This window comes from Pelodiscus sinensis, chromosome 1, assembly GCF_052426305.1.
Source record: "Pelodiscus sinensis isolate ZL-2025 chromosome 1, ASM5242630v1, whole genome shotgun sequence".
Lineage (NCBI taxonomy): Eukaryota > Metazoa > Chordata > Testudines > Trionychidae > Pelodiscus > Pelodiscus sinensis.
Window position 1 is genome coordinate 240,295,116 of NC_143052.1, and position 23,534 is coordinate 240,318,649.

The 23,534-nt window shown below is 42.2% G+C and overlaps 1 protein-coding gene across 2 annotated transcripts in view; it reads left to right on the forward strand.

The window, feature by feature from the left end:
* Nucleotides 1-23,534, forward strand: part of LOC102450376 (RANBP2 like and GRIP domain containing 4) — a 67,443-nt gene that overhangs the window by 20,590 nt on the left and 23,319 nt on the right. For both annotated transcript variants that reach the window (XM_089775403.1, XM_075917913.2), the window contains exons 11-20: nt 1,201-1,376; nt 2,223-2,346; nt 3,995-4,156; nt 7,056-7,193; nt 8,664-8,810; nt 13,580-13,759; nt 13,839-13,922; nt 17,035-17,173; nt 17,379-17,476; nt 18,297-23,295. In XM_089775403.1, the coding sequence (XP_089631529.1) occupies nt 1,201-1,376; nt 2,223-2,346; nt 3,995-4,156; nt 7,056-7,193; nt 8,664-8,810; nt 13,580-13,759; nt 13,839-13,922; nt 17,035-17,173; nt 17,379-17,476; nt 18,297-23,295 (6,247 nt within the window). The remainder of the gene's footprint in view (nt 1-1,200; nt 1,377-2,222; nt 2,347-3,994; nt 4,157-7,055; nt 7,194-8,663; nt 8,811-13,579; nt 13,760-13,838; nt 13,923-17,034; nt 17,174-17,378; nt 17,477-18,296; nt 23,296-23,534) is intronic.

The following is a 23,534-nucleotide window of genomic DNA, read 5'->3' on the forward strand; positions in this document are numbered from 1 at the left end:
GGATAAGGGAGAAGCGGTGGATGTCATATACCTAGACTTTAGTAAGGCATTTGATACGGTCTCGCATGATATTCTTATTGATAAACTAGGCAAATATAACTTAGATAGGGCCACGATAAGGTGGGTGCATAATTGGCTGGATAACCGTAGTCAGAGAGTTGTTGTTAACGGTTCTAAATCCTGCTGGAAAGGGATAACAAGTGGAGTTCCTCAAGGGTCTGTTTTGGGACCCGTACTATTCAATATCTTCATCAATGATGTAGATATTGGGATAGAGAGTACTCTTATTAAGTTTGCAGATGATACCAAACTGGGTGGGGTTGCAACTTCTTTGGAGGATAGGGACATAATTCAAAATGACCTTAGCAAGTTAGAGAAATGGTCAGAGGTAAACAGGATGAGGTTTAATAAGGAGAAATGCAGAGTGCTCCACTTAGGAAGGAACAATCAGCTCCATACATACAAGATGGGAAGCGACTGTCTAGGAAGGAGCATGGCGGAAAGGGATCTAGGGGTCATAGTGGACCACAAGTTGAATATGAGTCAACAGTGTGATGCTGTTGCAAAAAAAGCAAATATGATTCTAGGTTGTATCAACAGGTGTGTTGTAAGCAAAACTCGTGAAGTCATTCTGCCGCTCTATTCTGCACTAGTTAGGCCTCAGCTGGAGTACTGTGTCCAGTTCTGGGCGCCACATTTCAAGAAAGATGTGGAGAAATTGGAAAGGGTACAGAGAAGAGCGACAAGAATGATTAAAGGTTTAGAGAACATGACCTATGAAGCCAGGCTTCATGAACTGGGCTTGTTTAGTTTGGAAAAAAGAAGATTAAGGGGGGACATGATAGCGGTTTTCAGGGTGTCACAAGGAGGAAGGCGAAAATTTGTTCCTCTTGGTTTCTGAGGACAGGACAAGGAGTGGGCTTAAAGTGCAGCAGGGGAGGTTTAGATTGGACATTAGGAAAAAAATTCCTAACTGTCAGGGTGGTAAATATTGGAATAAATTGCCAAGGGAGGTGGTGGAATCTCCCTTTGGAGATATTTAAGAACAGGTTAGATAGACATCTGTCAGGGATGGTGTAGACGGAGCTTGATCCTGCCTTGAGGGCTGGACTCGATGACCTCTCGAGGTCCCTTCCAGTCCTATTATTCTATGATTCTATGAATTGCACAATGTAACATGCATTTATTTTATGAAAACAGGTATTTTTACTTGGAGTGATATTTACTAGCCACTTACAATTACAAGAGACGTTTAATACTCACTACAGTTCACATCAACCTCAGTTTTTACCACTGCCAGTGAGCAAACAGCTCTGTAGTGAAAGGCAAAGAAACTGGTGGGATGCTGTTTATAACCTCATACACAAAAAAACAATGTAAGTTTATTTATTTTTACATTCTATACATTTAAGCTACTTTTAACATGATCATCTTAGCACAATTAATCAGTTGACTGTAGTCTCTCCTAGCATGTACTTCTACTTATGCACTGCAAGTGAAGGTGTCACTGTACCATCAGTAAGGCTACCTTTAATCTAAATAAGGGTAAGAGTAGTACACTTGGTCAACTAGCCCAAATACAAGTCAATGCCACCATCTCTTCACTGTTACCTGTGATTAAAGCTGATACACCAGAAGGGGTGACCTTTATACTGTAAGACCCAGCCCAGCTGTAGTTCAATGATCTTATAGCTGGTTTTTCATCTGTCTCTGGGTTCTGTTCTTATACCCAGAATGTTTGACGTCACCTTTCTCAGTGGCTGATAGGGGAACCCAGTCCATCTCTACTCTCAGTACTAGCCTTCAAACCCTTTAGCTGGCAACCAGGGTCTGTTCCTTCAGACACCTTCCTGTACATCTTCTGTTCCCCAGACAGTGACTGCAGACTCTCCTTGCTGAAAACTTATTAGTTTTATAATCCCTGCCCAGTCTCTCCCCAGTAGGTATTCATTATCAATTATATTTTCTTTTGGTTTCTCATAGGTGCTGCCAGGTACGTTAATTGACCTTGTAGTCCTACATAAATCCTTCAGAGCCTATCTGGGGTGCACAACCCTGATTAGTGTATTTCTGCTTATGTGGTAAATGGGAAACTAAAAAGGAATTTAAAACAGATAATCTGCATAATAAGAATTTATTTGCATTACTGTAATGAATTGAGCAAAATTTCTCCCGTAAAATAGATCAGGCTAATTGGGCAATGTGTCATCTTCATTTTTCAGACCAGGAACAGCAGCAAAATTGCGGCTTCTAGTCCAGCATGAAATAAACACACTCAGAGCACTAGGGAAGCATGGACTTCAACCTGCCCTAATTGTTCACTGGGCAAAATGTCTTCATAAAACAGTAAGTCGGTAAAAATGTTTTTACCTTCATTAGAACTTAAGTAGTTATAACTATAACATCTTTATAGCCAGGGCTCGACAAATTACGGAAAACCCTACTCGCCAGACAGAGGGCCTCGCCACTCCCCACTTCCCCCCAAAAAAAGTTTTTTTAATGGCATAAATTCCTAATAAGAATAAGAACAGTAATTAAGTTATTAATAAATATCACCTGTTATTAATAACATCTTATAAACCTCTACCTTTTCTCTCTGCTGCCATGTCTCCTCCCCTTGCTCCATCAGCTCCTCTGGTGCCTGCTGCCTCCCAACCTCTCACCCTCCTCTGCTGTCCTGACTCCTGCCCTTCTCACTGCCCTCAGCCTTCCTGAGACCTGCCCCCTCCACCAGCCCTTCTCTCCCCCCTGTGCCCACTCCTCCAGTAGCCCCACTCTGATCATGTGAGCTACCCCTCCTCATCCCCTCTTCTAACACTTCCCTCTACACACCCTGCCTCTCTCCTCTGGTGCTGGTCCCTCCCCTGTAGGTGTCTGCCCTTTTGCTTCACCTCCAGAATCCCCTGGCACCTGCACCCTCCTGATGCCTCCCCCTTCCCTCACTGCCCTGCCCCCTTTGCCCTCTTTTTCCCTGATACCCACCCCCTCACCACCCTCTTCCCCTCGTGTCCCTGTGCCATCACACATGCCTTGCTCCATCCTCGCCTTCCTCATGCCCACCCCTTCTTTCAAGCCTTCTCCCAGCACCTTCCCCTCCCCCCTCTAGCCCCCAATGCGCTTACCCTGTCCCCCCTCCCACTACCCCTTCCCTCCTGCCCTTTTCCTCATTGTCTGCACTTGGCCCCCTGGCATTTCTCTCTCCTGCACCCCTGTCCCTTCGTGCCTTCCCCTTTCTTCTTCTCCTGACCCTCTCCCCTCCTCTACCTGGCTCTGCCTTCCATTTTGCGAGGTTGCCGGAGCCTTTTTGAATCCAGCGGTCGCCAGCCGTGATGTCAGGATGCCACGTCACGCCAGCATCCTGGCATCTGCCGGCATCCCGCCCTCTTGCTCGTGCCCCACCTCCTCACGCCGGAGCTGCACGCAAGCAGCCCGACGCTGGGAATCACCGCACTTCCGCCTTCCCGGCAGTGCTCTGCTTCTCCACCAGCCGGCAGATCAGATGGGGCTGTGCCGCCTGTAGTGCGGGCTTCGGCCAGCCATCACAACGGCCCACCGGGCCAGTCCGCCCCTGCACTTGCTAGCTGGTACACTCACCTGCGGCGAGTAGATTTTATTTGTCAAGCCCTGTTTATAGCTTACATAATCTGTTTTAAGTGTTGTAAAATACTTCATCATTAACTTAACAACGAATAGAAATAAACTGAAAACTTATTACGTGTTCACCTGATCATGTTATGCCAAACGAAATAACTTTTTTTGCATTTCTTTTCCCAGTGGTCATTTGCTACTGGTCCTTTAAAAATCTCTCCTTTTTTTTAATATAGCTATGTTGCATTAAATAGGCTTGTTTAAGGCCGAGATTGTATGAGGTTCACTTGACGAGTCAGACAGGTGCATAAGTACCTTTTGAAGACTAATTGAAACAGTAGCAATCTGAAAAATATTAAGTAGCTGAAATTCCTTAAAAATGACTGCTTTTCTGCTTCCTTTACAGGGCAGTAGCCTAAACTCTTTCTATGACCAAAGGGAGTACATTGGACGCAGCGTTTACTATTGGAGAAAAGTTTTGCCTATTCTGGAAATCATCAAAAAGAAGAAAAGTGTTCCTGAACCTATTGATCCTTTGTTCAAACACTTCCATAGTGCAGATATACAGGTACGAACATAAGCTGGATAAGATTGAAGGGCTGAAAGTTACCTGAAGCTTGCTCTATTGTGGAGCTATGTTGTATTGGTTCACTGGCAGTTTGGAAAAATCTTGTGTTTTTGCATTGATACATAACCTTTTTTAATGAACAAAGTTGGAAGAGACTTCAATTTGGAACCATCAAAATATTTTGTGTTTGAATTTTGGACACCTGCCTTTTGAAATAAAATCAAATAACATTTGGGGCTAGAGTCACAAAACAAATAGTGGTGGCCCCATTTACCCAATAGCCTAAAAGAGTACTTACATGGGATCTGGAATCACTGCCCCAGACTAAGGATTGGAACCCAGATGTTTTCCCTGTTGGGTGAGCATCCTGCCAGGCTATAGAGACCTTCTCAGAGTTTCTTTGGCTTAAGTATAAATCAGTTTTTATAAGTAGAACAGCTCCATCAAGGATCTGGGTCTACCCATACCTTAGGTTAGTGCCCTGACCACTGAACTGTGGAGTAAAAGGGGTTTTGTGACTCTTCCAAAACTGTGTAGCTGTAGCTTTGTTGGTCCCAGGATATTAGAGAGTGAGAGTGAGGTAATATTTTTTTAGATCAAGTTCTATTGGGAGAAGATACAAGCTTTTTGAGTTTCTACCCAGAGTTCTCCTCCAAAACCTGTGTAAGCTCGAAAGCTTGTCTCTCCCACCAATAGAACCTGATATTGCCTCACCCACATCTAAAACTGTTTTTGATAGAATCTTCTGAAACAGACACACATTCGCAATGTTTTTGTCAACTTAAATCTGCATTTTTCAGCTAAACAATGTTTTGGGTGGAAAAAAAGAACCAGCTTCACTTTAGTGCTTCAGATAAGTTAAGAATTGTGATTTCTAGTGGGGTTTTGTGCATTTCAATAATTTGGTTGCTGTCCTCACTACTTAACAGCTTTAATAACCTTGCCAGAAATTCTTCCTCATGCCTAATTTAACCTAGATCTAATACAGGGGTTCTCAAACTTCACTACACACTGATGCCCTTCTTACAATAAAATTACTACATGACTACAGAAGGGGGAAACAAAGCCTGAACCTTCCCAGGTTGGGGGGAGGGCAGAGCCCAAGGGCTTCAGCCCCAAGCTATGGGGCCTGTAACCTAACCCTGCCACCTAGCCCTTGGGCTTTAGTCCCTTGCAATGGGGATTGGGCTTCAGCTTTGGCTCCGGACTCTAGAAACTTTAAACCAGCACCGGCAACCCCAATGTGTACATGTTTATACTTATGCACTATAGATCAATCTTCTGGCATTGGATTTAGCAGGTCTAGTAAAGACCAGCTAAGTCAAATGCTAAGGGCACCCCTAGTTGGCACCAGTATTCTTGATAGTTGAGGACTACGGGGAACTGACGAGCATTTGTTACCATTGGCCTTCCACTGTGAGGACGGCGCCAATCTCACCTTAAGGTACGTTGACTCGAGCTACATTATTTAAGTAGCTGGAGTTGCGTATCTTAAGCGAGTCTTCCAGGTTTGTATATTTGGCCTCAGTCATGACTTGCAACCAGCTTTGCGGTCCCAACCCACAGTTTGAGTTTCACTGTTCTGGTGTTAAGCTGTTGCTCACTGTCTTTCATTATTGAACTCTGCTATTGCTGTGTCCAACCCATTAAAGAGAGCCGAAGCAGCGGTAGAAAATATGTGAAGAGCTGCACCATAATTCTTGAGCGCAAAAAAAAGGAAGAGCTCCCAACCAGCCAGAGTTATTGAGCAAAACGAAAAGGATGATGCTCCTTTAAAAACTGTGGGTTAGGCTTTTTGTCCACATCAGGCTACCATCAGCCACTGCCATTTTGCCACGTCAGACGGCTCCCCTGCACCTGGTGAGCACAGGGAGCTGGGGGCCATTTGTAGGGGTGCCTGGGGAGGTGGAGGGGGCTTCACGAGCCGTATTTTCAGGGGTGAAGAGCTGCGTGTGTGTCTTTTAGTCTCTTTCCTTGTAATAAGTAGAATAACTTGACCAAACATCTTGCATGAGGCATAATCTATCATCTTTCAGTAACTGTTTTTGTTTGGACTTCAGCTTGATTCATTTTTCTACTGAAAAGCCCAGAGCTAACAGCAGTCTACTTAGTCTTCCAAAGGCTTGGTAAAAAGAAATGATTATATCATGGTTACTATGAGAAACCTCTGGGCCTTAGGAAAATGTAGTAGATAAGTGTACATGTAGGGATTTCAGGGTGTAGTAGAGTACACTATTAACTGATAAGCCCCATGTCCACCCTGGTGCTGCTGCCTCTGATAGAATAAGCTGGCTCCCCCAGCTGCATGGTGCTGCTTGCCCATACTGCTGCCTCTATCCGAGGTGGTGGCCGCAGCAGACGGGTGGCTGCCATGAGGCAGCTTCTGTCTGTGGCAGACCCAGGCTGCTTTGTGGTAGCAGCCCCTGTCCGCAGGGGATCTGGCTCTGGAGCAACCTCTGTCCCATAGGAGCTCGTACCTCCCACAGACGGGCTGTTCTCATCCCGTACTGTTGCTTCTGCATTAGAGGCAGCAGCATGAGGTGGCAGGCACCGGTCCACACAGAGAGCTGGTTTTTAAACTCTCTCTCCTTGTGGACCGGCTCCCCCTGCCATCCCGAGTAGAGCTGGGAGCACCCTGCTTGCCAGCTGTGTCCCTGGGAACTATCAAATGGTTGTGTAACTGACCGTATTTTGTGCGGTCACATGACTATTCAAAAGTTGCTCAAAAATACAAAAAGGACATTGACATTTTTAAAAGAGGAAATAAACTTCCGATTGAAATGCTTTTTTTTAAAGTATTTCCAGAATGTAAGGTTAAATGTACTTTTGTATCAAACAGTTGCTTAGTGGATGCAAGCTTTACTTTGTGTTTAGTTTTTGACAAACCTTCTTTTGATAGGTTTCTCAGGTTGCAGACTACGAAGAGGAGGCATATATAGCATTTGCTATGTTGGATGCAGTTGATGGAAAAACTGAGGATGCTTTGCTAGCACTTGAAGCTATTAAAAATGTTGTTTCATATTGGAATCTTGCACTAGTAGGTGTAATTTATTTTAATTTATGTTCTTAATACAATATGCTTAAAAAAAAAATTACCAGCATTCTCCCAGTTACAAACTTCTGCAAATAAGTCTGTTCCCCTTCAGTAGAGCAGCAGGTGGTAATGAGTAGGGATGTAAGAGTTTAAACTGTTAACCAGTTAACTGATAAGCTCATGCTTCTCAGTTCCTGTTAACTGCAGCAGCCCCATGGAGTTTAAACTGTTAACAGTATAATTGATGTATACTTTTTATCCATTATAACAGTTACTATTTTTATACATTTTTTTTACATGGGCTTGGCAGCAGCTCAGTAAGCCTCATCCTCTGGCCGTCACCCTTTTGCAGGCTCTACTCCTTGTCCCCGTTCACATTGAGCCAGCAGGGGACGTAGGACTCAGAGGAAGCAGGGGCATGGTGGCTGGAAACAAGCAGGATGCTGGCTAGGGAATAGGGTTGGGGATTTCCCAAACAGCTGCTGAGCCTGCTGCTCCTATTTTCCAGGAGTCTGGAACAGTGGGAGGTGCAGGAGGTTGTGCTTGCAGATAAGTGCAGGTCAACATGCAGAGCCAACTGTCCCCTGGCCTCTCCGAGGCCTGAGCCACCAAAGAGATGTCCCAAGTTAACTCCGCTGCCCCAGTCCTGAGTCCCTCCCATATATACTATCTCTCACACAGACTCTGTACCCCGCCCTGAGCCACCTTAGTTCCCACCTAGACCCTGCACCCGCACCTCCTGCTTTGAGCCTCCTCCCACACTCCAAACTCAGGTCCCCCATCCTGGAGCCTACTCTTGCACCCCAAGCGGCCTCAGTCCCACCACAAAGCCCACATTCCCAATCAGAGCCATCACCTGCCTCAACCCATAGCTCCTGCCCATACTCTGAGCCCCTCACTTTTGGCTCCACCCCAGAGTCAAGGCAGTTCCAAACATCGAATAACCCCAGACACCTAGAAAGTTAATCTATATAGAGCCCTACAAATTTGTGGATATCTGCTTATATCCACAGGTATCCACATCCACAGATATGGGTGCGGATATGTTGTTCATTTTTGCAGATGTGGATACAAATCTTGTATTCCTGCAGAGCTCTATTAATCTGGCACTGTGGCCAAAGAATGCCCAGAAGTCCCCTTTAGAATCTCTGCCTACCTCCTCATTTTCCCCTAAACTTGCCTTTCCTTAATCACCAGCCTTCAATGCTAAATAAACTATTAGTCAGTTTTATTGTTTTTCTGTTTATTAATATTGGAACAGTATTGTTTTCTACTATTTTTCATTGCAAATATACGGTATCACAGTTACATTGTGGGTCAACTAGGTTTTTGTAGGCTAGCCTGGCAACCTAAACACCATTTATAACATAGTTGCTATGGGAAAATATGTTCAGCATTCCAAATAACTGATTCTCAAACTCTTGGAACACAACCCATTTGTAAGTTGGGAATTTCCTGTACTTTGTTGGCTAGATTTTCCAGAGAAAGGCTGAAGAGATTGAGAATGATGCAGTCTCACCAGAAGAACAAGAAGAGTGCAAAAGTTATCTGCAAAAGAGTAGAGACTATCTATTAAAGATCATTGATGAAAGTTTTACAGACCCTTCAGTAATTGATAAGGTATGTAATTTGGTTTGCTTTATTATTGATGGATTCCATGTGTCAGCAGGAAATTTCATGTATTAAAATATCCTTTTAGAATTTGATAGAACATGAACACTTTCCAAATTCAGTATTTAAGAAGGACCTATACATTTTAAGACCAAACCAGGCAGAGTTCTCTTTTTATTCAGTGTCAACAGGCTTTTTTCTATTTTGAAATATTTCACATACAATTATTAAAAAGCTTTATTTTTAAAAAATGTGAAATCAATATTGTAGTCAAGATTCTGAAAATTAACTACAAGAAAAAGGAAGTTTTATTTTTGAACAAACATTAGGGTAAGGTTACAATGTAAATTAAATATTTGACTTGTTTTAACTCTATACCAATGATTTTACCCTGATGAGTATTGCTTCTAAATCATAGAATACTAGAATTGGAAGGTACCTCAGTCATGAAGTCCAGTCCCCTGCTCTCACGGCAGGACCAAGCACCATCTAGATAATACCTGATCTTAAATATCTCCAGTGACAGAGATTCTACAACCTCCCTAGGCAGTTTGTTCCACTTTTAAACCACCCTGACAAAGGTAGTTTTTCCTAATGTCCATCCTAAACCTGCTTTAGTGCAATTTAAGCCCATTCCTGCTTGTCCTATCAGAGGTCGAGGAGGAAATTTTCCTCCTTATAAATACCCTTTTAGATACTTGAAAACTGCTATCATGTGTCCTCTTAGCCATCTTTTCCAACCAGACCCAATTCTTTCAGTTTTCCCTCATAGGTCATGTTTTCTATACCTTAAATCATTTTTGTTGCTCTTCTCTGGAGCTTTTCCAATTTCTCTGTCTTTCTTGAAATATGGTGCTCAGAACTAGATACAGTAATCCAACTGAGGCCTAATCAGTGCAGAGAAGAGCAGAAGAATCACTTCTCGTGCCCTGCTCACAACACTCTGTTAATGCATCCCAGAATCCTGTTTTCTGCAACAGTGTCATGCTGATTCCTATTTAGCTTGTGGTCCACTATGACCCCTAGATCCCTTTCTTAGTACTACAGGCAGTCCCCGGGTTACGTACAAGATAGGGACTGTAGGTTTGTTCTTAAGTTGAATTTGTATGTAAGTCAGAACTGGTACATATTGTACCCCAGGTGTCCCCAATTCAGCCGCTGCTGAAACTGACCAGCAGCTGACTACAGGAAGCCCGAGGCAGAGCTGTTTTGCCCTGGGCTTCCTGGAATCAGCCGCTGATCAGTTTCAGCAGCGGCTGACTTGGAAACACCTGGGGTAGAGCAGCTGGGGTGCTGCCAGGTTGGTCCCTACAGTGCCAAGGTGCGGCACTGCGGGGACCAACCCGGCAGCGACCCAGCTGCTCTGTCCCAGGCGTCCAGATTCAGCCGCTGGTCACTGACCAGCGGCGAGAAAAGCCTGCCCTGGGGGGGGGGGCCCCCCTGCCCCCCCCTCCCAGCAGACCAGGCTTTTCTCGCTGCGGAGGATGGGGGCAGCGGGACTGCAGCGCGTCTTGGCGGTGCCACCGCCCGCGTCCTCTGCGGCGAGAAAAGCCTGATCTGCTGGGGTGGGAGGGCGCACTAGCTGCACCCCCCCAGCAGACCGGGGAGACGCGGAGCAAAGCCGCAGAGGATGGGGGCGGCGCGTCTGGGCGGTCCCGCCGCCCGCGTCCTCTGCGGCGAAAAAAGCCCCGTTCATAAGTAGGGATCCAACGTAAGTCGGATCCACGTAACTCGGGGACTGCCTGTACTCCTTCCTAGATAGTCACTTCCCATTTTGTATGTGTGAAACTGATTGATTGTTCCTTCTTAGGTGGAATACTTTGCATTTGTCCTTATTAAACTTCATCCTATTTACCTTAGACCATTTCTCCAGTTTGTCCAGATTTGTTTTGAATTCTAACTTTATCCAAACCACTTGCAACCCCTCCCAGCTTGCTATCATCTGCAGATTTAATAATCGTACTCTCTCTATGCTAATATCTAAATTGTTAATGAAGATATTGAACAGAACCGGTCACAAAACAGACCCTTGCAGAACCCTCTTGTGCCCTTCCAGCATGATTGGGCGCTGTTAACCCTTCTCAGAGTAGTTATTATCCAGCCAGTTATGCATCCACTGTATAGTAGCCTCATCTAGATTATTTCCCTAATTTATTGATAGTCATGCGAGACAGTATGAAATGCTTTACTGAAGTCTAGGTTATACCACCTCTACTGCTTCCCCCTTATCCACAAGATTTTCTATCCTATCAAAGAAAGCTATCAGATGGGTTTGATATGATTTGTTCTTTACAGATCCATGCTGCTATTACCTTTCCTCTTATTATCTTTCAGATGTTTGCAGATTAATTCCTTAATTATTTGCTCCATTTTCTTTCCTGGCACAGAAATTAAGCTGACTGCTCTGTAGTTTCCTGGGTTGTTCTTATTTCCCTATTTACAGATGGGCACAATATTTGCCCTTTTCCAGTCTCCTGGAATATCTCCTGACTTCCATGACTTTTCAAAGATGGTAGCTAATGATACCTCCTTTATCGGCTCCTTAAGTATTCTAGGATGCATTTCATCAGGCCCTGGTGACTTGAAGACATCTAATTTTTCTAAGTAATTTTTATCTTGTTCGGTTTTTTATTTTAACTTCTAAATCTACCCCCTTTTCACTTGCATTCACTGTTAGGCATCTAGTCACCATCAATGTTCTTGGTGAAAACGGAAATCAAGAAGTCATTAAGCACCTCTGTGATTTCCAAGTTTCCGGTTACTATTTTTTCCACTCTTCACTGAGGAGTGGGCATACCTTGTCCTTGGTCTTCCTCTTCTAATATATTTGTAGAATGTTTTCTTGTTATCCTTTATCTCTCTAGTAAAATGAGCCTGTTTTGTGCCTTCGCCTTTCTAATCTTGCCTCTACATACTTGCATTATTTACTTATAGTCATCCTTTGTAATTTGACTTAGTTTCTGCTTTTTATACGACTCCTTTTTGATTTTTAGCTCATGTAAGATCTCCTGGTTAAGCAAAGTGGTCTCATGCTTTCTGTCTTTCCTACTCAGTGAAATAGTTTGCTTTTGGGCCCTTAATACAGGAGGCCCCCACTTTACAATGGTCCGATTTACGACTCCCTGCATATACGACCTTTTCCGTAAGTGTAGAAGGGGCTGAAATCCCCTGACTTACGTCCGCGGCCCCTCATTTATGACGGCACGCAACTCCTGTCGTAAATGTGGGCTTGAGTTACAACGTCCCTGACTTGTGATGGTATCCCAATAACCAATCGCGTCACAAGTTGGGGGCAGTCTGTAACGTTTCTCTGCAACAGTCAACTGTCTTCAGTTATTTTTCCTCTTAGTCTTGCTTCTCATAGGACCTTACCTACCAGCTTTCTGAGTTAACTAAAATCTGCATTCCTGAAATCCATTTTCTTTATTTTTTTGTTCTCCATTCTACCATTCCTTAGAACACAAACTGAATGGTTTCATGATCAGTTTCACCCAAGCTGCCTTCCACTTTCAAATTTTTAACTGATTCCTACCTGTTAAATCAAGAGCACCTCTTTTCCCCCACCCCCACAGTAGCTTTCTCAACCAGTTTCTTTTTTCAACCTTCTGAAATAAAAAAAACCCACTGCAGTCCAGTCCAAGAACTTATTGGATGATCTGTGCCCTTCTGTGTTTTTTCCAGACATATGTCTGGATAGTTGAAGTCCCCCATCACCACCAAATCCTGTGCTTTGGATGATGATGATAGTTGTTTAAAAAAAAAAAAGCCTCGTCCACTTCTGCCTAGGTGGGTGGTCTGTAGTAGACCCCCTAGTATGACATCACCCTTGGGTTTTTTACCCCTTTTAACCTAACCCAGAGACTCTCAACAAGTCTCTCTTATGTCCATCTCAACTTCAGTCCAATTGTATACATTTTAATAAATAAGGCAACACCTCCTTTTTTCCCTGCCTATCTTTCCTGAGGAAGCTGTACCCTTCTATACCAATATTCTAATTTATATGTATTGCCCCACCAAGTCTCTGTGATACAACTATGACATAGTTGTATTTATTTACTATCACTTCAAGCTCTTCCTGCTTACTCCCCATACTTCTTGCATTTGTATATGGGCATCTAAGATACTGATTTTACTTTGCCCTCCAGTTCTGCCGTGTCCCTATGTTATCTCTGCTATTATAGCCCATAGCCCCTCCCATTTGACTCATCTCCCAGGTCTCCATGTTTGTTTTTTACTTTGGTAACCTGTCCCTGTGAAACCTAGTTTAAAGCCCTCCTCACTAGATTAGCCAGTTTGTATGCAAATACTCTTCTCCTTTCTTGAATGGTGAACCCCATCCCTGCTTTGCAGTCCTTCTACAGAAGGAAAAGAGACTATTTAGACGAGTCTTCTTTCTGTTAAAGTTCATGCAGAAACTTATCATTTACTGTTTTTGTCCTGTAGTGATGTACATGCAGAATAGGCATTGCGCTTTGGAAAAGGCAAGTCACAATATACCATGTAAATAGTAGTTGACAGTGGCAAAAGCCTTATGGGAAACTGCCAAGGAAGAATAATATATTCAAAGCTAGAAGGTTCAGGTTTAACAGGTCAAACACTTTTACTCATCTAAACAAATAGATTCAGGAATAGTCAGTGTGATATGTGGTGTTTTTACATGAAACTTTGTGCTTACTTGTGCTTTATACTTGATTTGCACTTAAATTCAACATGAGAATATACTCCTAAGCCTTAAAAATGTGTGAATAAATCATAGCTCTTTATTGTAATTCTCTCAGTTACCAGTGCCAATAGAAACTGTCAAGGAGATGCTGGATACAGTAGTTCAGGAGCTTGGGGATTGTGGTGAAGAAAGCCCTTTCTTCAAGAATGGTCTATCTCAAATTGCTGATTCAGAAATTAAACACTCTACTCCATCACCAACAAAATTTTCTTTATCACCAACTAAAAGCTACAAGGTATATCAAATAACACAAAATTCTTGTGAAATACATTGTTTTGAATTCACGTGATAAGATTCAGTCATTGTTCTTTCAGTTCTCTCCCAAAACTCCCCCTCGTTGGGTAGAAGATCAGAAGTCTTTACTTCAGATGATCTGTCAGCAAGTAGAAGCCATTAAGGTAAATAAAAGCTAATTGAATTAATTTTTATCAAGGAATATGTAGTGAAAAGTGCTTCTAACACAGTATTTGTACTAATGATAACATTAAATTACAAATCTCATACTGTTAAAAATGGTGCGATATTAGAAAATTTCACACAGAAAATTTCAAAGTATTTGCGGGCACAGGATTACATTAACTTAGTATGCACAATTCACTACATGCTTTCAAAAGCTTCCAGGGCCTTAATATGTTTTCTGGGCATCTACATGTCAACTCAAAATTGCAAGCTCTTCAGATATAATGGGGCAGTTACTTTGAGTGACAATCTTAAGTCCCCACCAAGGAAAAAGCTGAGTCAATGTTTTTGTCAGGCTGTTGGTCAGGCTGTACCATGAGAATTTTTAGAGCCATACTCAGGCACTCAAGCATCCACATTTTGGATGCTTGCTTGCTTTCACCCTTGCTTGCTTTCTTGTGTGGGCTGTGAAAACAGAAAAGGGTTCTGCAAGTTCATTGCCCATGGCTATTGCAACTATTTCAGTCCCTCATCCCTGTCTTTTCAGGGACCCTTATAAAATCAGTCAAAGGAAGAGGTGGTTTATCTGCTTTGCATAGGAGCCATAGAGCAATGCTTCTCAAATTGTGAGCTGACACTCCTATGGGAACCCACAAAGGGTTCCTGGGGGAGCCAAAAGTGTTTGTGGCAGGAGGAGGGAATATGGAATGCTGGGTTCTTGGGGGTTTTTCCCCTCAATTTCAGTGTATTAATCTAGGCTTAGACAACAGACAAGGTGCAGATGCTTGTCTTAAACCGCTATTTCTGCTCGGGCTAGGAGCCTCTCTAAGACCACTGCTTTTGTAGACAGTCTTGAGCAGAGTGTTCCTGATGAGGAAAGCATTCTGAAGGTGAATGCACTTTGCTGGAGAAATGGGTAAACAGAGGTTCCCAATGCTGACAAAAGCAGCAGAACCAGCAGGGAGGGGAAGAGGCCTGAGGGAGATACAGGTGCTTCATCTTCTTCATAATGGAAGAATTTTTTACTGCTTATTAAATCTACATGTAGCAAAAGTTTGAAGAAAACGATCTTAATAAACTTAAATGTTATTACAGGTTCATTCCCTAGTTTACCTGAAACTGGGGTACCACTGAGCCCTCTGACTTACAAGCTTGGGTTCCTTCCCAGCACTGTTACAGTAATAGACTAGACTGCTCCCAGTCTTGTATTCCCACTGCCATTCACACAGCTAGGGACACACCCAGCCTGCCTACAGGATTTTGCCAACCACCACATAAACCAGAGAGGCTGCAGCCAAAATAATCCACAGCCTCCCTAGTTTAAGACCACAGAGCTATACCATCCTTCCCTGGTCAAAATCCTGACCAGTATGAATTTACTTAGTTTGCCTCTCCTGCAATGTGGAGAAGAATATGCACATTATGCTTGTATTAACCAAGCTGAGATTTTCCCCAGACCTATCAGACACACTGATAGATTAAAACATAAAATAAAATTTATTAACTATGAAAGATAAATTGTAAATGATAACTGATAGCAAACAGACTTAATTTGCGGTTTTGGTTTTTTGCTAATCTGCTTTGATCTAAAACACTAGAAAAGATTGGGTACAAATTAATTTCTTACCCTGACGGATGATACACACGGGCTTGCAGATTCTCCAGGCACAAAGTGCACTTGCTTTGTAGCTTAGGATCCCCACTTCTGTTCTAAGTTTCAGTGCTTCTCTCAGGTACTGGGTTGGGGGGAGTGAAGAACAGATGAACTTTCCTACCTTACAATGCTTTTTCCATATACAGGCAGTCCCCGGGTTACGTACAAGATAGGGACTGTAGGTTTGTTCCTAAGTTGAATTTGTATGTAAGTCGGAACTGGTACATATTGTAGGGGAAACTCTAGCCAAACATTTCTCCAGAGCTCAGTTTTATTCTCCCACACCTCACTTCCCTCAGTCCTTTATTCTCAAGCTGAGGTGTCTGCTGAGAAAAGCCGCTCCACGTCTTCCTGGTCTGCTGGGAGGGGGGCGCTAGCTTCACGTCTCCCTGGTCTGCTGGGGGGAAGCAGCTAGTGCGGAGTTGCCTCACCCCGTTTGTAAATAGGGATCCAATGTAAGTCGGATCCATGTAACCCGGGGACTGCCTGTACTGGGAACCTTTTGTTTCAGACTTGGTTCCCATACCAGTTTGTGGAAAAATACAGGTATCCAAAATGGAGTTCATAGTCTCGTGCTCTAGTCACATGCCCCTGCAAAGTTACAGCAACACTTACAGGCTGGTCAGAATGTTGACAGGGAGGCTAAGCAATTTCACATCCCATTGTCTTTGACTGTGGACTCCATTTTGGCTTTAGACAAGGGATGTATAAGAGTAGTCAATTAGTCGACTACCTGATAAGCTTAAGCTTATATCTGCCAATATAAAAAACAGCAAGGAGGGGGCGGGGAGAGAAGAGAAGCCAGTTGCCTCAAGCATCATTTCCATGGTGCTGCATGCCCCTCTGTCCCTCTTTGCTGCTGTCTCTGATCGAGGCAGCAGTGCAGGGGGCCAGCCGAGGCCCTGACCACGTCGGCTACAGAAGCTATCCCCACTACAACTCTGCAGCTTAAATATCCCCACTTCCGGCTCTTACTACATTTAAACCACAGAGTTGCAGCGGGAGTAGCTCCTGAGTGCCTTCCCTTATCAACTGATCATGTAGTTGATATAAATTATGTTGACTACACAATTACCCTATTACTTGCCTCTTAAGTTTCTTTCTTCAGGCCTGTTTTAGCCTACTGATGTGTGCTTTTTTTCTTCTGAATGAAAGAATTGGATATTTATATAATGTTGAACATGGCACTTCAGATGTGTTCAATTCATTTATTGCTGGTACTTGATTGGTTTTGTGTATTGGCTCAGTAATAGAATAATATTAGTTTATACTAAGAGCTCTTCAATGTAAATTGCTATATATGAAGAAAACAGATGCAGTAATCTCTTCAAAATTAAGGTGTGGATAGCAAAGGTATCTGGATTAAAAATCAGTCTGTTTTACTTTTGTTTTTACATGCAACTGAACCTGTCTTTAATATTAAAATGTAACAGTATATAAATGCTCTCTCCTGATAGAATGAGATGCATGAAATGAAACTCAATAATTCCAACTCAAACTTGTCATCTCATCGGTGGCCTACTGAAGGCTATGGCACAGATGCAATGTCAGATGGCTATCAGGGAACACAAAACTTTCATGGAGCTCCACTAACAGGTAAACTGGCATTGAGGGTTTAAGGGATCTTGTTTTCAGAAGATCTTGGTCAGCTTTTAAATCTGCTCTAAATTAGACATTTAAGGTTTCAACATTGCAAATGAGTTTAAAAGTACCTTTCTATCATAAAGTATTACCTTTTGAAGAGGGTTCTCATTTGGGTGGATGGCAAAATTGAATTAAACTCTTGTGTGTTCTCTTTTAGTTGCTACTACTGGCCCATCAGTCTACTATAGCCAGTCGCCTGCCTATAACTCTCAATATCTTCTCAGAACAGCTGCTACTAATGTAACACCAACAAAGGTGAGAAGATCTGTTAACTTACTGCTTTGAATTATAGTCTTTGGAAGATCTGTCCATTTACTGCTTCAACAATTCTCAACATCTATCTATGAAATTAATTCTTAATTAGGTCTTCTAACAATAACTTTGTGGGATATTCACTCTTTTATATGGATTGTGCTCAATGCCCAAGTGTGGTTCTGGTAGTATCATCCAAAGAGCAACCTCTTATGTTCAAGTTTAATGTATACATGGTTGCTATAAGAGCCATTGACAGATATTTGACTGTAACTAAAATCTGCTTCTCTGTAGGATTGGAAGAAGTTTTGGGCTAATAGGAAAGAATAGAGAATAGGGATGTGATTGTTTAACTAGTAACCTCACGCTCTATCCTAAGGTAAGGCTTACTGGTTAAGGTTAACCAGTGTGGGCTGGAGAAGCTTGCCCTAGGCAGGAGGCTGCTCCAGACCCAGTGGTTGGTGACTGAGGGGTTGCCTAGCCCAGATGTGGGTGGGGGAGGGCGGGGGCTGCCCCAGTTGAGCAGGAGCAGCTCTGCCCATCCCATCTTTAATCTGTTAACCAGTTAAACAATATGTTTAATGGGTTAACCAATTAAACTGGATTTTATATCCCTAAAGAAAAGAAATAAGTATTTGCTCGAGCAGGGGGGTGTTTCTATAGAAAGGAAATCATAGCTGTTATACTTCACTTTAATATTGAGGCTTATTTTAAGGGTTAAAAATGAAAACATCAGCAATCTTTAAAGCCGAGATTGTTTTATGTTTGTATGGGCATTGCCATAGTACATTATAGAAAATTATAATTTTTCTTTTTTTTTTAGGCTCCAGTCTATGGCATGAACAGGCTTACACCTCAGCAACATATATATGCTTATCAACAGCCAATGCATACACCACCACTGCAGAACACCTCTGCCTGCATGTTTTCCCAAGAAATGTATAATGCTCCTTTGCGTTTTGATTCTCCTGCGACTGGACTCCTGTCTCCACGTGGAGCTGATGACTATTATAATTACAGTGTTCCACAAACAAGCACAAATCCTCCGTTGCCTGAACCAGGCTATTTCACAAAACCTTCAATTGCTCCTCCAATTCCAAAATCTGCAGAATCAAAGGTGATCGAATTTGGGAAATCTACATTTGGGCAGCCTGTACCAGCAGATGGAACAAAATCCTCTTTCACAACACCTGCACAGTCAACTCAACCAACCACTTTTAAATTCAACTCTAATTTCAAATCTAATGATGGAGACTTTACATTTTCATCACCTCAGATTGTTGCCCAGCACCCCAATGCAACTTTTAATAGCAGTGAAAGCCTCTTGGGTCTTCTGACATCAGATAAACCTTTACAAGATGATAGATATATAGGACAAAAAACAATTCATGATCAAAGAAATGTCTTCAGTTTTGGTAACAAAAATATTACAGGTATTTCATTTACAGAAAATATGGGACACAACCAACCTAAAACCTCAGGTTTTGACAAGGGTGACATCTTCAGTTTCCAAGATCCTGGAAAACAAGAGTTTGGAACTCTAAGTTCAGATCTGGCTAATAGAAGCCATGAAACTGATGGAGGAAGCATGCATGGTGGTGATGATGATGATGATGGTCCACACTTTGAGCCTGTTGTGCCACTCCCTGACAAGATTGAAGTAAAGACAGGTGAGGAAGATGAAGAAGAATTCTTTTGCAATAGAGCAAAGCTGTTCCGTTTTGACACAGAATCTAAAGAATGGAAAGAGAGGGGCATTGGAAATGTGAAAATATTAAGGCATAAAATATCTGGGAAAATTCGGCTCCTTATGAGGCGGGAACAAGTATTGAAAATTTGTGCAAATCATTACATAAATGCGGATATGAAGCTGAAACCAAATGCAGGTTCAGACAAATCATTTGTGTGGCATGCTTTAGATTATGCAGATGAGTTTGCAAAACCTGAGCAGCTAGCCATTAGATTCAAAACCAAAGAAGAAGCAATGCTTTTCAAGAAGAAATTTGAAGAAGTGCAAAATATTTTGAGAACCTCAGGATCAAATGTTTGTGTACCAGCCACACAGAATGTTGAGACTAAAAGAGAAACCTCAAATCAGGATAGCAAGGAGCCTAGCAAAGCTTTTTCTGGAACCCCAAATTTTGGATTTCAGTTTAAGAAAGAGGAGATGTGGCAGTGTAGTGCCTGCTTAAAGAAAAACAATTTAACTGCATCCCTATGTAATGCTTGCCAGGCTCCATTCCAAAATGCAAGCAGTTCTGTAAAAGGATCTGATGGCAAAAACAGTTTTCCAGTTACATCAGCGGCATCTACACCAATATCCTTTTCCTTTGGTAGAGAAATCCCATCCGCATGTACTACTACTAGTGGATTTGGGGAACAGTTTATATTGAAGGCAGATCAGTGGGCCTGTAATGTATGTCTGATTCGAAATGAAGCAACTGTTAAGAACTGCATTGCATGCCGAAGTCCAAACCCACGAAACAAGGAAATGTATGCTCCTCCAGTAGCTGAAACTACTGCAGCTTTCAACACTGATAATGCACAAAATAAATTTGGATCAGTTTTTCTTAAAAAAGAAGGCCATTGGGATTGTAATATATGTTTAGTAAGAAATGAACCCACCTCATCTAAATGTGTTGCTTGCCAAAATCAAAATAGAACTAACATGCCAGTATTTGGTCAGCAAGCTTCATTTAAAATTGGCCAAGGAGACATTCCGAAGACTACACACAGTGATTTTGGAGCTGTGTTTCTTAAAAAAGAGGGTCAGTGGGACTGCACTGTGTGCCTAGTTAGAAACGAAGCAGGAACTGTAAATTGCGTTGCATGTCAGAATCCTAAATCACCAAATCAGCCTAATGTGTCTACATCTACTATTCCGAAGACTACACAAAGTGATTTTGGAGCTGTATTTCTTAAAAAAGAGGGTCAGTGGGACTGTTCTGTATGCCTAGTTAGAAATGAAGCAGGAACTGTAAATTGCGTTGCATGTCAGAATCCTAAATCACCAAATCAGCCTAATGTGTCTACATCTACTATTCCGAAGACTACACAAAGTGATTTTGGAGCTGTATTTCTTAAAAAAGAGGGTCAGTGGGACTGTTCTGTGTGCCTAGTTAGAAATGAAGCAGGAACTGTAAATTGCGTTGCATGTCAGAATCCTAAATCACCAAATCAGCCTAATGCGTCTACATCTACTATTCACGTATCTCCTGCTCCCAGATTTGGTTCTACCACTGATGCAAATAAACCCCAGAAAAGTGGATTTGAGGGACTCTTCGCTAGAAAGGAAGGACAATGGGATTGCAATGTTTGCTTAGTACGAAATGAAGGCTCTTCAGTAAACTGTGTGGCTTGTCAAGCGTCAAATCCATGTAGTAAGTCTGTTCCTGATGCTCCCTCAACTCTTACATTTGGCCTTAAAGGCAAATTACCTGAACCTGCTGGAGGACAACTGGGAACAGGTTTCAAGTCAGACTTTTCTGAAAAAGGTTTTAAATTTGGTCATGCAGAACAAGGAAAAACATCTTCCTTCACCTTTCAGATTCCTTCAGATACTGAAGCTAAATCTGCAAAAGAAAGATTTAGCTTTTCAATGCCTGTGACTGCAGGGGGATTTAAATTTGGTATACAGGAGCCTAGTAAAAATATCGCAAAGGATGAGCCACCCAAAGAAAGTGCCACTGGTGGCTTAAACAGTGGTGATGAAAAAGACAAAAAGGAGAATCCCTCAGCTTGCATCCAGTCTCATAGCATTTCTAACAAACAGAATAGTGATTTAGTTTTTGGCCAGAATAGCAGCACTTTCACTTTTGCTGACTTAGCACAAACTACTTCTGGAGAAGGATTTCAGTTTGGTAAAAAAGATCCAAACTTCAGGGGCTTTTCAGGTGCAGGTGAAAAGTTATTTTCCTCTCAGAATTCTAAAGCAGCTCACAAGGCTAATACTTCTGCTGATCTTGAGAAGGAGGATGAAACATATAAGACAGATGACAATGATGATATCCATTTTGAACCTGTTGTCCAAATGCCTGAAAAAGTGGAACTAGTGACAGGGGAAGAGGATGAGAAAGTGCTCTATTCACAAAGGATAAAACTATTTAGGTTTGATCCAGAAACAAGCCAGTGGAAAGAACGTGGTGTTGGCAACTTAAAAATTCTTAAAAATGAAGTTAATGGCAAACTAAGAATGCTAATGCGACGTGAACAGGTACTGAAAGTGTGTGCAAACCATTGGATAACTACTACAATGAATTTGAAACCTCTGTCTGGTTCAGACAAAGCATGGATGTGGTTGGCCAGTGACTTTTCTGATGGAGATGCAAAGTTGGAGCAGCTGGCGGCTAAATTCAAAACACAAGAGCAGGCTGAGGAATTCAAACAGAAATTTGAAGAGTGCCAGAGACTGCTATTGGATATACCACTACAAACCCCACATAAGCTTGTGGATACAGGTAGAACAGCTCAACTCATACAGAAAGCAGAAGAAATGAAAAGTGGATTGAAAGATCTCAAAACCTTCTTGACGGATGATAAAACTAAACTGATGGAAGAAGAGGAGAATAAAAACTCAAATTCAGCCAGTAATGTCTCTGATTTAATTATAAAGCCACATGCTGATAGTAGTGGGCCAACTCTGGAATGGGATAACTATGATTTACGTGAAGAAGCTTTAGATGACAGTGTAAGCAGCTCTGTGTATGCCTCACCACTGGCAAGTAGCCCTGTGAGGAAAAACCTATTCAGATTTGGGGAGTCTACAACAGGATTTAATTTTAGTTTTAAATCTGCCTTGAGCCCATCAAAGTCTCCTGCCAAACAGAATCAGAGCAGATTGTCTGTGGGTACAGATGAAGAATCTGATCTTACTCAAGAAGAAGAAAAAGATGGTCAGTACTTTGAACCTGTGGTACCTTTACCTGACCTTGTAGACGTGGCAAGTGGAGAAGAAAATGAACAAGTTGTCTTCAGTCACAGAGCTAAACTCTACAGATATGATAAAGATGCCAATCAGTGGAAAGAGAGAGGTATTGGGGATATAAAGATCTTGCAGAACTATGACAACAAACAAGTTCGTATTGTAATGAGAAGAGACCAGGTATTAAAACTCTGTGCCAATCATAGAATAACACCAGACATGAACATGCAACAGATGAAAGGAACAGAGAGAGCATGGGTATGGACTGCATGTGATTTTGCAGATGGGGAAAGAAAGGTAGAGCTTCTGGCTGTGCGATTTAAACTACAAGATGTTGCAGAATCATTTAAGCAAATTTTTGATGAAGCAAAACATGCCCAAGAAAAAGATACTCTAATCACACCTCTTTCTTCACGTGCCAGTACACCAAGAGAGTCTCCATGTGGCAGAATTGCGGTAGCTGTACTGGAGGAAACTACCAGAGAGAGAACTGATCTGAGCCAGGATGGTGATACTTCTGATGTGACTGTAGAGGTTTCAGAGGTGTCAAGCAGTTCTGAAACACCAGCAAAAACGGTGGTTTCTCCTCCAAAGTTCGTGTTTGGTTCAGAATCAGTCAAGAGCATTTTTAGTAGTGAAAAATCAAAGCCATTCACATTTGGAAATACTTCAGCTACAGGATCTCTGTTTGGTTTTAGCTTTAACTCTCCTTCAAAAAGCAAAAATGAAGAGGATAGTTCAGTGTCTCAAAACATAAAGCATAGAGAGCAAGAGATCACTGTAACCGAGCCTCAGGAAAGTTACATTGCCAATCAGAAGCCTACAGACAGCAAGGGAGAAAATTATTTGGTTACGTCAACAGCAGAATCTTCTAATTACACATTTAAAACGCTAGAAAAAGGTAAGTATTACCTGAATTGGTAGTGACTTATACTAAGTAGAAACTTTTTTTTAAAACTATTATTGAATAATTTGTCATGGATAGCAGTTAGTGGAGGTTTTTGTGTTGCAGTTCAATTAAAATACAGTAAATTGTCCTAGTAATGTCAGAACTGTTCTCTTCAGTGGTTAATACAAACTTCAATACCTCTTTAGCTTATTGTTCTCTCTTTGTGCATATTAAGGGGGTTGGAGATGTCT